This window comes from Taudactylus pleione, unplaced genomic scaffold (genome assembly GCF_031769625.1).
Source record: "Taudactylus pleione unplaced genomic scaffold, aTauple2 ptg000086l, whole genome shotgun sequence".
In the NCBI taxonomy this organism is placed as follows: Eukaryota; Metazoa; Chordata; class Amphibia; order Anura; family Myobatrachidae; genus Taudactylus; species Taudactylus pleione.
In genome coordinates, this window is record NW_028284488.1 from 21,108,980 (window position 1) to 21,122,701 (window position 13,722).

Below are 13,722 nucleotides of genomic sequence, written 5' to 3' on the forward strand. Positions count from 1 at the left end.
TCTGCACGAGTCCTTCTCAGGACAAGACCAAGGCGTTACGGATTCAGGAGGCTATAGAGTCCTTGCTGAAAGCAGGGGTCATTGTTCCCGTTCCTCAATCACAACGAGGGACGGGGTATTATTCGTCTCTGTTTCTGGTGCAGAAACCCAATGGTTCTCATCACCCTATCCTCAACTTGAAGTCTCTGAACAAATTCCTCAGGGTTCCCAAGTTCAGGATGGAGACGTTACGTTCCATCATTCTGGCGATGGAACCGGGGGATTACATGGTGTCCCTGGATATCCAGGACGCCTACCTCCATGTTCCGATAGCACCTTCGCACCAGCGGTATCTGAGGTTCGCTATCCTTCAACACCACTATCAGTTCCGGGCGCTACCCTTTGGTCTCTCCACGGCGCCGAGGGTGTTCACGAAGATTATGGCGGTCATGGCCGCACATCTTCGGAACCAGAATGTACGGCTGCTGCCGTATCTGGACGACCTCCTGTTGCTGGCGAGCTCCCCAGAGGTACTGCTTCAACATCTCCACCTGACGATCGCTTGCCTGCAAGCACACTGGTGGTTGATAAATTGGAAAAAGTCCTCCCTGATTCCATTACAGCGGATGGTTCATTTGGGAGCCCTGCTGGATTCGCGTCAGCAAAGGATCTTCCTGACTCCGGAGAAGGTCGCCTCCCTACAGCTGCGGATACGCAGTTGCCTGAGCAGTTGCCGCCTGTCGGTCCATTCGGCAATGAGAGTTCTGGGGTCCATGGTGTCGACATTCGACATCGTGGAATTTGCCCAGTTCCATTCCCGGCCCCTGCAGGGGCTGATTCTATCGGAATGGAACGGGTTACCTCACCGGATCCGCTCTCAGGTGCTGGTGTTGTCTCCGGACGTTCGGCAATCTTTGGCTTGGTGGCTTCAGACAGCTCATGTGGTCGAGGGGCGCCCATTTTGGATCCCGGACTGGGTCCTGCTCACGACGGATGCCAGTCTCCGGGGTTGGGGGGCAGTGACCGGCTCATTGTCTCTCCATGGTCGTTGGTCTAGGGAAGAAACTCTTCTTCCCATCAACATCCTGGAACTGAGGGCTGTATACAGGGCCCTGCAGTCGTCCGGCCCCGCTCTTCACGGAACGGCGGTACAGGTGCAGTCCGACAACGCCACCACGGTGACGTATATCAACCACCAAGGAGGAACTCGCAGTCGGGCAGCGATGTCGGAGGTGTCTCGCATCCTGACTTGGGCGGAGGGTCACATTCCAGCGATCTCGGCGGTCTTCATCCCTGGAGTCCTCAATTGGGAAGCGGACTTCCTCAGCCGTCACGACGTGCATCCCGGGGAATGGTCTCTTCACCCAGAGGTGTTTCAGCTACTCGTGGACAGGTGGGGACTGCCGGAGCTGGACTTGATGGCCTCCCGTCACAATCACAAGTTGCCCATTTACGGGTCAAGGACAAGAGACGCAGGCGCAAGTCTGGTGGACGCGCTGTCGGTGCAATGGACGTTTCACCTGGCGTATCTGTTTCCTCCGATATCCCTACTTCCTCGGGTTCTGCGGAAATTCAAGCAGGACGGCGGCACGCTAGTACTGGTAGCTCCGGCGTGGCCCAGACGTCCTTGGTACTCCGATCTCAGGAGCCTCTCCATCGACGCTCCGTACCTTCTTCCTCAGCATCGGGACCTGTTGTCTCAAGGGCCCTGTCTTTACCCGGATCTGGGTCGGCTGTCTTTGACGGCGTGGCTCTTGAGACAGCCGTCTTGAGGTCTCGGGGCTTCTCCAGTTCGGTTATTGGTACCATGCTCAGGGCACGCAAGCCTGCTTCCGCACGGATTTATCACAGGGTGTGGCACACTTACTTTCAGTGGTGTGAGTCCAGAAATTATGATCCTCAGGTGTTCAGAGTTTCTAGGGTCTTGGAATTTCTTCAATCAGGATTGAACCTCGGCTTACGCCTTGCATCTCTGAAGATTCAGGTTTCCGCCTTGTCTGTGTGGTTTCAACGGCGGATTGCAATGCTGCCGGATGTTCACACCTTTTTCCAAGGTGTTCTCAGGATCCAGCCTCCCTTTGTGCCTCCTGTAGCTCCTTGGGACTTGGCGGTGGTTCTACGGGTCCTGCAGGGTCCTCCGTTTGAGCCTCTTGAGTCGGTGGAGCTCAAGTGGCTGACATTTAAGACCGTTTTTCTCCTGGCAATTGCTTCGGCCAGGAGGGTGTCTGAATTGGGGGCGCTTTCCTGTCGCCCTCCTTTCCTGATTTTTCACCAGGACAGAGCGGTGCTCCGCACTCGTCCTGAGTTTTTGCCCAAAGTGGTCTCGAAGTTCCACATTAATCAGGAACTTGTTGTGCCAGCTTTTCAGTCCCCTGATGTTTCAGCTGGTGAGACTTCCTTAGATGTGGTCCGGGCACTTAGAATTTATGTGGACCGGACGGCTTCGGTTAGGAAGTCTGATTCCTTGTTTATCCTCTTTGGTTTTCACAAGAGGGGTTGGCCTGCCAACAAACAAACGTTAGCCCGTTGGCTTCGTTCCGTTTTTTGTGAGGCTTATGCACAGGAGGGTTTACCTGTGCCAGCCTCTGTTAAGGCTCATTCCACTCGTTCTGTGGGTCCCTCTTGGGCTGCTAGACGTGGCGCTTCTGCTGTTCAGCTGTGTAAGGCGGCCACTTGGTCTTCTATTCAAACGTTTTTGAGGTTCTATGCGTTTGACACCTTCGCCTCTCAGGATGCATCCTTTGGGCGCCGGGTGCTCCTTTCAGCACAGGAGCGTCCCCGCCCTTAGTTGAACTGCTTTGGGACATCCCCAAGGTCAACCCTGTGGACCCCCTATGGACCCTGAAGTAGAAAACAAGAGATATGGTAAGAACTTACCTTTGTTATCTCTGTTTCTACGAAGTCCATAGGGTCCACAGGGCGCCCGCCCTGACGCACCTGGCTTCAAATGGGCTGTGTGGCTGGTCACCGGTTTTCTGTCTCACATTGCTGTGTGTATGGTTTCTTGTGTGTTCCAGTCTTCCTTCTCTCTGTTCCATATTCTCCTCCGGCCTAGGCTGCTTACCAACTGAGGTGCCTGTGGCTCGGGGGCGGGGTATAGAGGAGGACCCAAGTGCATCCTGGGAGCTAAAAGCTTAACTGTGTGGTGCCCATGGATCCTGTTCCAGCTATAACCCCAAGGTCAACCCTGTGGACCCTATGGACTTCGTAGAAACAGAGATAACAAAGGTAAGTTCTTACCATATCTCTTGTTGTTTGTTGCGTTGTTGAAGTCCAGTTGGAACAGTGGCGAACGGCACCAGTGAAATTGAGAGAACAAATCTCGCAGGACAAATATTTGTTAAGCTGCTAGTTTGACAGTTAGACAGGAAAACTTGTAAAACTTGAAGGAATACATACCATTGTGTTAAAAAAAAAACCTGAAGGCCCAGTGGAGGTAGAAGGGCTTAAATGGGGGGAGAGTTTTTGTTAAATATCTACAGCCTTTTTCTGAGTTTCCCCTCTAACCCCAGAGTCTGGCAGTGTCTCCCAGGTAGGATATAAGGGGTATGTACATAAGTAATGAAGCTAAGGGAATGTGGGATTAATATTCTGACTGGAAAATTTGGATGAGAGCTATAGAGATGTACAGTGTATTTCTATCACAGGTCAGCCTGATTGTACGAGGGTGGTTTAATAAGTAAGGTAACAAGACCTCTCATGTGTAATGTTCCACCAGTCCAGAGCAGGTAGACCACTGCTACTCCTCACGCCCATTAGACTGCACCTCATATCAGTCACACTGTACTAACATCAGTTGTAACATGGCAGGGCTGACTGGAACATGGTGAACCATTGAGATGCGTTGTGTGATTAGATTAGTTCATCTAAAGGGCACATTAGCAGCTGAAATTCATCGGCGACTTGTGGAGGTGTACTGTGATATCATGCCATGGAAACCGGTTTGGTGCACTGCCTTGGATAACGGCCGGACAGTGCTGATGTGCCGGCCAAGAACGTCCACATCGAGGACAATTTGTATCGCTGATTCAGGATGACACACATTTGAGTTAGTGATACTGTTGACGAACTGAACATCTCAGTGGGTAATGTGCACAATATCATTCATGAGCAACTGGGGTACAGGAAAGTGTTCATGCTGGGTACCAAAGCAACTCATAGAAGTTCACAAAACCAAATAGGATGGGACTCTCTTGTGCACTTGATGCAGTACCATGAGGAGGGAATGCACTTCTTGTAGCGTATTGTTATAGGTGATGAAACGTGGGTGCATCATGTGACACTGGAGACTTGGCAAGTATCCAAAATGGTGTTCACTCTAGAATAATTAGCAGTATGGGCGCCGTCCGGTAGTTGGGCACTTCTGCGTGCTCTCCCGAAAAGGGGACCTAACCTCTCCAGGAGGGGCATGGTTCAGGGCTTGACACTGATTTCTTCTATGCAAGGATAGATGCCTTGGTGTATCAATAGAACAAATGAATGGGGACTATGTGGAACAATAATCTGTACCAAGGCCATACTATTGATTATCCGTATGTACGAGTTGAATAACCTTACGCAATGAGAGATCGTGTTACCTTATTTATGGAAGCACCCTCGTATTTTGAAGAAAAATTCAGTTTCAGGAGTTATGAAATTACAGTAAGCCATTTAAAGTAACCATATTTTTATTGAAACGTTGCTGTTAGATATTTTCAGTGTTAGGAATTAGCAGTGTGACGTACAGTATGATGCAGCAGCTGTGTCTGTCTTTAGCAGTATGTGTGAGGAATGAAGCAGAGAATCAGTAGGTGGTGATAAATGTAAAATATACATACGATTGGCATGTGGGAGGTATATTCTAATATTACCACTGTAGTGAGATTATCTTTGATTACTAGTGATGTCAGATTGGAAAGCATAATAATCCTTTGCAGTTGTTTCATGCAAATATCCATACATATTGTGTATTACACAGCAGTAATCATTCTAATTTATTTTATTGATTGATCTCTGCAGCTGCAGATGACACTGAACCAGCCATGAAAAGACACAGAGAACAACTTGCCTACCTGCAGTCTGAAGAGTTCCAAAAGATTCTAAAAGCCAAATCTAAGCATACTGGTGTCCTCAAAGAGGTATTATTTATATCCTTCATCCTGCTAATGATATGTATTGTGTTGAGTACAAACACGACTGCTGGTGGTCCTGGGAAAGGCTGAAGTGATACAGTGATACACTGTGTAATGTAAGGGCGGGGAACCTTTTTTCGGCCGATGAGTAATTTTGATATATAAAACATTATTTGCGGGCCTGGTGCAGGTCATGCCCCCTGTGTGTGATGTCACACAGGGGCAGGGCCACAATCGCCGGTGATTACAGCATTGCCTGGAGCATCCTGAGGATGCTCCGGGAGCTGTAAGAGCAGCGGTGTAACCGTCTGAAGCGTCCTAAGGATCCTCCTGGCAGCACTGCTGCATAGATTCTGGCTGCAGGGTGCTATTCTAGGCACACTGCTAGCCAAATGAGGCTTGCATAAAAAAGCTCAGAGGGCCAGACCAAATGATTTCGGGGGCCTTATTCGGCCCCCGGGCCTGAGGTTCCCCATCCCTGCTATAATGTAATGCAGAGGGGCTGCACACTCTGAATACTATATTCAAGTGATCAATCTGACCTTTAGATCTTTAAATATAGGATGTCTGCTGTCGTGTAATAGCAGTTATGATGCTAGTGTGTCCATACGATGTCAATGCTAAATGTAAGATGCTCCCTCAGTTATTCTGGTGGTCACCAGGCAATAACACCTGATACTACATACAGCATTGTCATCCTGAGATGGGGGAGGGGGGAGTTAGAATGTCCAGGTCTCCCCTCATGCTGGTATCCATAAACACGGGGGTCCTTTCATTTAATGTGGTAGGTTCTCTGCTTCCCAATGTTGTGCCTTGTTGGTGTACCATGTTATTCATACACATCTTGGATCTGATTCATAGTTGCACGCATCTCCACTGGCAGCTTAGTGGGTGTTACTGGGCCTGCATTTGGGCACACACGATAAGTGGGCCATGGAATTGTGATCTTTTCAGAAGTGAGTGTATGCAGAGATCTGATTGCAAACTGATCTCTAGTACAGAGAGTAGGACTGGTACAAGTCTGTGCTCATAGTGATGGCTGCACTATTACAATAGATGGATGGGGCTGCTCTTAGTGATGACGATGGATGGTTTGGGGAGGGGGGGTGCAGTCATATAGTTGTAGCGAACTCTCCATACTGGTAGTTTCCCTTTCATTTCCAGTGTTTGGGGGTTTTTTTAAATGACATTCTACATGTGGAATCTGGCTTTTGTGCTCTTTTAGATGGGGATTAATACTGAAGCAAGAACATCAAAGTATTTATTTGTAATGGTTCTAAAAATACAGACGTTTGCTTTTTAAGTCTTACAATTAAAAAAAAAAAAAAAAATGTTGGGGGTACATTAATTTTGCCACACATAAAAAAAAAAAAAAATCTATTTTCTGAATATTCAAGGTTTTCTGAGAAAAAACAGGTGTACTTTATGTGGGTGCTACATAAATATCTACTGAATGTGACCAGCCCAAAAGTGACAGCTTCAGCAACATGGGGGGTAATGTAGAAGTAGTGACTAGCCTCTGAATATAACAGAAAGGAGGATTTGCTCTCTACAATGTTACCTACCTATTATAGGCCCAACTTAACATTTTCTAAACGTGTGCATGCATTCTTGTACTAGTCATTACTAATAGGAATATATTGTGGGTGGATTCTTATTGTTTTCTATAGACTTGTTATATTGCTGTGTTTTACATTCCCTTGCTTTATATTCTTTTTTTATTACTTGGATGTGTAACAACACTTTTTTTCTATTCATTTAAATTATCTAAGTAAAGGTGACGTTAACCTCTCATTCTACTGCTGTGATGATTTAGCTGCTTCTTGTGTTACCTTATTATTTTCTTACTGGTGTATTGAAGTATTCTAAATGATGTGCTGATGGAAGGTTTTATCCTGAACAAGAATTTGACAGTAGTGTAACGGTGGTGCCTGCGTGTAACACATTGGTTTATGTGATGGTCTCCTAGGCTGAGGTAGAGATTCAAGAACAATATTTTGAGCCACTGGTGAAAAAAGAACAACTGGAAGAGAAGATGAGAAGCATTAAGGAACAAAAATGTCGTGCAGTGAGCTGTAGGACGGTGAGTGGTGATCGAGATGGCATATTCTACATTGTGTTAAACCATTTTCACGGTTCAGTGCATCTAATGTACAGTGTAGTCTAGAGAAGGGTTGGGTACAGGATGCCGGCGGTCCTAATCCCAATGCTGGCATCCCAACCAGGTCACAATGCTGACGCCTAACAGCAAGTACTCCTTCAGTATATGCTTACAACATCATGTCATTCATGAAGGCCTCATACCTTCACCATAGAGTAGGCTTAAATCAACTCAGCCTAAACCTAACCTACCCCCCCTAGTGCCTAAACCTTACCCTCCCTGCACCCTAACCCCAGTACTTGCCTTCGGGATCCCGGTGGTCGGAATTCCGGCGTCTGCATTCTGGTTGCCGGAACCCCAGCTGTTGGGATTATGACCGCATCCCTTAGTGAAGAATGACCCTAAAAGCACTGCATATGGGAGTTTTGTGTCCGTGGTGTTCCCTCCCCACATGGTTTAAGAACAAGGGTTTTACTTTTATTTTGGGAAGGAAGGGGGAGATACTCTTGTATTTTTTTTTTTTTTTTTTTTGTCGAGGTCATCTAGAATTTCTCATTATACCCTAAGAATGTTTTGTTCTTACATTTAAAACTGCACCAAGTAAATAAAAATATGCTGCTTTTGAATCATTCTTATCCTTTTCCTCTGTAGTGTAAATACACTCACTATAAGCTCCTGGACACATGTGCTAATGATCACCATGACTTCCACTGGCATGATGCTGTGAAACGTTTCTTCAAGTGTCCATGTGGTAGCAGAACAATCTCATTAGACAGACTGCCCAAGAAGCACTGCAGGTATAAATCTCTCTCATTACTGTACATCTACTCAAACATTTGCCACCTTAGGCAATAGCTGCATGCACATGGTTTAGTTATGCTGGTTTCTTTGCACCTGGAATTAAGTAATATAATTTGTCTTTGTAAATGTGTACATACAGTTTTACATTTTCTACTTCAAGGTCCATAGGGTATCCACAGGATACCTTGGGGTATAAGTGTGACGTCAGTCATCGGGCACCATAGAGTTAAGCCTTCAGCCTCCCAGGATGCACTAGGGTCCCCCTCCTATACCCCGCCCCCGAGCCAAGGCACCTCAGTTTAGTTTGGTGCCCGGCCGGAGTCGGGTGCACCTGTTGGAGTGGGGGCTAAGAAGAGCCCCTGAAGTTTTCCTGCATGCAGCTGTGGCTGCACATCTGGATGTACAGCATGGACAGTCAGTCCCGACGTCCATGCTGTCTTCCCTACACCCCCGCCGGTACCAGAACGCCGGTACCGATCCGGGGATGCTGGTGAGCATCTGGGGTCACAGCTAGCGGTGCGGTGCTGCAGGGTGGTCTCTCGCCTCTTTAAAATACAATTGGTGAGAGGGGTCACATACTTGGTACCATCATGTCTGAAAGTGATTTTCCTCTCCGGCTACAGTGTACTACGTGTAAAGTACCTTTAGCGGAGGGGGAGGGTAGCGCGGAGGGCCTCTGCCGGCAGTGTTTGTCAATGGCGCGGCCTATTACGGTTACAGCACTGGTACAGGAGCCGCCCTGGGCTTGTTTCGCTCAGGCGCTTACAACCTTAGTGGGCCAGTTAGCTCAGCAGCCCGCGTTTACGCAGATGGGTTTGTCCCAGCAGTCAGTGGTGTCGTCACCCATGCAGGGTTTCCCAAGACAATTGGTGGTACCCCGCAGTCTCCCTATTTCCCCTCTCCCGGTTTCTCAGGAGCCGGCGTGGGTTAACTCCCTGAATAGTTCTGTACAGCACTTGTCGGATGTGTTGCAGGGGGAGGCTGTGATGCGGCCACATAAACGGCCGGTGGCGTCTCTGTCGGCTCCTTATGAGGATGACGAAGGGACGTCTGAAGATGGGGAGATTCTGGATCCTTACGATCAGGAACCTCTCCATACTAAGGACGCTGACGCTAGGTCCAAGGTGTATATTCCTGGACTTATTCGGGCAGTCCGCACAGCCTTGGTGATTGAGGACGAAGTTCCCCCAGCTGCTAAATCCAAGTATGCCTTTTTTAAGGATGTGAAGGGTGACGCCACAGTCTTTCCTCTTTCGGGCCAGTTGGTGGACCATTTAGAGGAGGCGTGGAAACAGCCTGGCAAGCGATACCAGCCGCAGAGGCTCCTGACGGTGGCTTATCCGTTCGCTGATAATTATTTTGCTAAGTGGGAATCCCCTCCACAGGTGGATTCTCATGTGACACGTCTTGTCCGTAGTGCCACATTGCCGATGCCATCCATGTCCTCCCTTAAGGATGCTACGGACCGCAAGGTGGAGATCTGCCTGAAGTCTGCTTATTCCCTTGCGGGGGGGGCAGCGCGGCCGGCTATGGCCATTTGCTGGGTTGCCAGAGCGATGGAACGCTGGGCAGATTCATTGGAGGCGTCCTTTGATTCCGACTGTCCGGCCGAACAGACGGAGTTGATAGGTAATCTCCGTGATTCGGCCACTTATATAAACGAGGCGGCCTTAGACATTAGTACCCTGGTGTCTCGAATTTCTTCAGCAGCGGTGGCCGCTCGTCGCACCTTGTGGTTGCGATCCTGGAAGGCGGACGCTGATTCCAAAAAGGGTTTGGAGGCGTTGCCCTTTAACGGAGAAGTGCTCTTCGGTCCAGATCTGGACAAGATTGTGGCCACACTGGCGGCAGCCAAATCGGCATGTCTCCCGTCGGCCGCTGTTCCTTCTGGTTCAGGACCATCGTCCTTTCGGTCTTATAGGGCCCAGGGCAGGCCCAAACCACAGTCTTTTCCCCGACAGGCTCGTCCCAAGAAATCGGCCAAGCCCCGGAAGCAGGCATGGAGTACCAGACGTCCGGCCCCTAAGCCTGATGACAAGCCTGCGGCCTGACGGTCCGGGCCTCCCTTCGGGGGATCCCAAAGTGGGAGGCCGTCTGCTGCAGTTCGCGTGGTGTTGGTCGGTCACCACGACAGACACTTGGGTTCTCGAGGTGGTCTCCCACGGGTACGCCCTCTCATTCCGGCACAGACCCCCGGCTCGATTCTTCACCACGGGTCTACCATCAGACCGGAACAAGGCCACGGAGCTGCGGAAGGTCTTGCACACTATGCTCCAGGCTGGAGTTATAGTGCCTGTTCCATTCTCCCAGAGGGGCCAGGGTTTCTATTCCAATCTTTTTTTGGTGCAGAAACCCAATGGGTCGTATCGTCCGATTCTCAACCTCAAAGCCCTCAACAAGTCTTTGCGGGTGCCGAAGTTTCGGATGGAGACCCTACGGTCCATCATTCTGGCGCTGGAACCTGGGGACTACATGGTGTCATTGGACATACAGGACGCTTACCTGCATGTCCCTATTCTTTTGCGCCATCAACAGTTCCTCAGGTTTGCAATCCGCAGCGACCACTTTCAGTTTCGGGCGTTACCTTTTGGCCTGGCGACAGCACCGCGTGTGTTCACCAAGGTGATGGCGGTCATGGCGGCTTCTCTGCGGCTGCAGGGAGTCCGCATGTTGCCGTACTTGGACGACCTTTTATTAGTGGCAGGATCTCCGGAGCTCCTTCTACGCCACTTGGACCTGACCATTGCGCTACTGCAACGGCACGGCTGGTTAATAAACTGGCAGAAGTCCACTCTAATCCCGTCTCGGCGGATTCTGCACCTCGGAGCCTTATTGGACTCGTTACAGCAAAGGATCTTTGTGACGGGGGAAAAGTTCTCTGCTTTACAGTCGAGGGTGCGCAGTTGTCTGCACAGCCGCCGGGTGTCTCTACACTCGGCGATGAGGTTACTGGGCTCCATGGTGTCGGTGTTCGACATGGCGGAATATGCCCAGTTTCTCTCCAGACCTCTGCAGCACCTGATCCTGTCCAAGTGGAACGGGCTGCCTCAGTCTCTAAAGTCCCAGACGATAGTGCTCACCCCGGAGGTTCGCCTGTCCCTTGCCTGGTGGTTGCAGACGACCCATCTCAGCAAGGGACGTCCGTTCTGGGTACCACATTGGGTCCTGTTGACAACGGACGCCAGTCTTCGGGGCTGGGGAGCAGTCGGGTCCACACATGTTCCAGGGCAGGTGGACGCCGACAGAAGCGGAGCTTCCAATAAATATCTTGGAACTCCGTGCGGTCTTCAATGCTCTCCAGCAGGCACATCAGCTTCTCCAGGGTCGCACGGTGCAGGTCCAGTCGGACAACGCTACCACCGTGGCCTACATAAACAGGCAAGGAGGAACCCGAAGTCGGGCGGCTCTCGTAGAGGTGTCTCGGATCCTGGTATGGGCGGAGCGCAATCTTCCGGCCATATCACCGGTCTTCATCCCGGGAGTGCTAAATTGGGAGGCGGACTTTCTAAGTCGCCAGGACGTTCATCCAGGGGAATGGTCCCTGCACCCGTACGTTTTTCAACTGCTGGTGGACAGGTGGAGTCTTCCAGAGATCGACCTCATGGCGTCCCGGCACAACAACAAGTTGCCGGTGTACGGGTCTCGCACAAGAGACGAAGAGGCGTCTCTGGTGGATGCTCTGTCCGTCCGGTGGACGTTCCGGTTCGCATACCTGTTTCCTCCGGTTTCCCTTCTTCCACGGGTAATACGGAAATTCAAACAGGAAGGAGGGACGCTCCTGTTGATAGCTCCCGCGTGGCCCAGACGGCACTGGTTCTCAGACCTTCAGGGTCTGTCCGTGGACAGTCCTCTGCGGTTGCCGCTACGACCGGACATTATGTCGCAGGGTCCTTGTCTTCACCCGGACCTGACTCGGCTGTCTTTGACGGTGTGGCTGTTGAGACAGCCATGTTGAGGTCCAGGGCGTTTTCCAGCTCTGTGGTGCGTACCATTACGAGCTCGGAAACTGTCTTCCGCGAGGATATACCATTGTGTGTCGCATACGTTCTTCCAGTGGTGTCGACCGAGAGGTTATGCACCGCGGGAGTTTCGTCTCTATAGGATACTCGCCTTCCTACAAGCGGGACTAGATCATGGGCTTCGCCTTGCTTCTTTGAAGGTACAGGTTTCGGCCCTGTCTGTCTGGTTTCACCGTAGGATTGCTACAATCCCGGATGTGCGCACCTTTATGCAAGGTGTTCTCCGCATTCAGCCGCCGTTTGTTCCACCTGTGGCGCCTTGGGATTTGGCTGTGGTCCTGAGGGCTCTCCAGGGACCGCCGTTTGAACCACTGGGCTCAGTGGCTCTTAAATGGCTAACAGCTAAGACTGTTTTCCTTCTGGCCATAGCTTCGGCCAGACGTGTTTCTGATTTAGGGGCTCTTTCTTGTAGATCCCCTTTCTTGATTTTTCATGGGAACAGGGCAGTGCTCCACACTCGGCCTGAATTTCTTCCCAAAGTTGTTTCCCAGTTTCCTGTTAACGAGGAAATAGTTGTTCCGGCCTTTAACTCACCTGGTCTTTCAGTGGGTGAGGCCACTTTGGATGTTGTGCAGGCCTTAAGGACTTATGTTCTTTGTTTAGGAAGTCGGACGCCTTGTTTGTCCTCTATGGCTTCCGTAAAAAGGGTTGGCCTGCTTCAAAGCAAACTTTGGCAGCCTGGATCCGTATGGCTATTTCTGAAGCTTATCTTCATGAAGGTCTGCCGGTTCCTCCTTCTTTGAAGGCTCATTCCACTAGTTCTGTGGGTCCTTCGTGGGCAGCTCGACGTGGTGCCTCTGCAGTCCAGATCTGCAAGGCTGCTACGTGGTCCTCTGTCCATACCTTCGTGAGGTATTACAGGTTTGACACCTTCGCCTCTCAGGATGCTTCCTTCGGACGGCGGATTCTCCTTTCAGCACCGGAGCGTCCCCACCCTTAAAGGATACTGCTTTGGGACATCCCCAAGGTATCCTGTGGATACCCTATGGACCCTGAAGTAGAAAATATGAGATATGGTAAGAACTTACCTTTTGTTATCTCTATTTCTACGAAGTCCATAGGGTTCCACAGGACTCCCGCCCTGTCGCATCTTCTTTCTCTCTCTTCCTTCTCCTCCTCCGGCCTATGGCTTGGTACGTAACTGAGATGCCTTGGGGCGGGGTATAGGAGGGGGACCCTAGTGCATCCTGGGAGGCTGAAGGCTTAACTCTATGGTGCCCGATGACTGACGTCACACCTATACCCCAAGGTATCCTGTGGAACCCTATGGACTTCGTAGAAATAGAGATAAAAAAGGTAAGTTCTTACCATATCTCATATTATTGACCAGCATATTAGTTACATTTTTGGTTGACAACAAAGAAAAATGTACGTTTCTAAGCCATTTTCCCCCCACTTTTTTGTAGCACATGTGGGCTGTTCAAATGGGAAAGAGATGGCATGCTTAAGGTAAGTGTACATGATGGACAACAATGGTTATTAGTAAACATGTTCCATGGTATAAAAAATATAGATGAGCACTGTAGTGTAAATCATATGTATATGTAAGTAAAGTGAAATGCACAACACATAAAACAATATTAAATAAAAACTTTAAAATAACTTAAAAAATTTTCTTAGGTATGTTTAAAGCTTTTTTTTGTGAACTAGTGTGGAGCACAAATAGGCTGACAGCTCCTGGTGTTGTGGGATAATGAGTGAGGGTACTATG

At 49.8% G+C, this 13,722-nt stretch overlaps 1 protein-coding gene across 1 annotated transcript in view; it reads left to right on the forward strand.

Annotated features, from left to right (window-relative positions):
• The window catches only part of MCM10 (minichromosome maintenance 10 replication initiation factor), an 86,148-nt gene that overhangs the window by 67,405 nt on the left and 5,021 nt on the right, over window positions 1-13,722 (forward strand). The window contains exons 16-19 of the mRNA XM_088468773.1: window positions 4,978-5,096; window positions 7,060-7,173; window positions 7,843-7,988; window positions 13,418-13,460. Coding sequence (XP_088324899.1) covers window positions 4,978-5,096; window positions 7,060-7,173; window positions 7,843-7,988; window positions 13,418-13,460 — 422 coding nt within the window. The remainder of the gene's footprint in view (window positions 1-4,977; window positions 5,097-7,059; window positions 7,174-7,842; window positions 7,989-13,417; window positions 13,461-13,722) is intronic.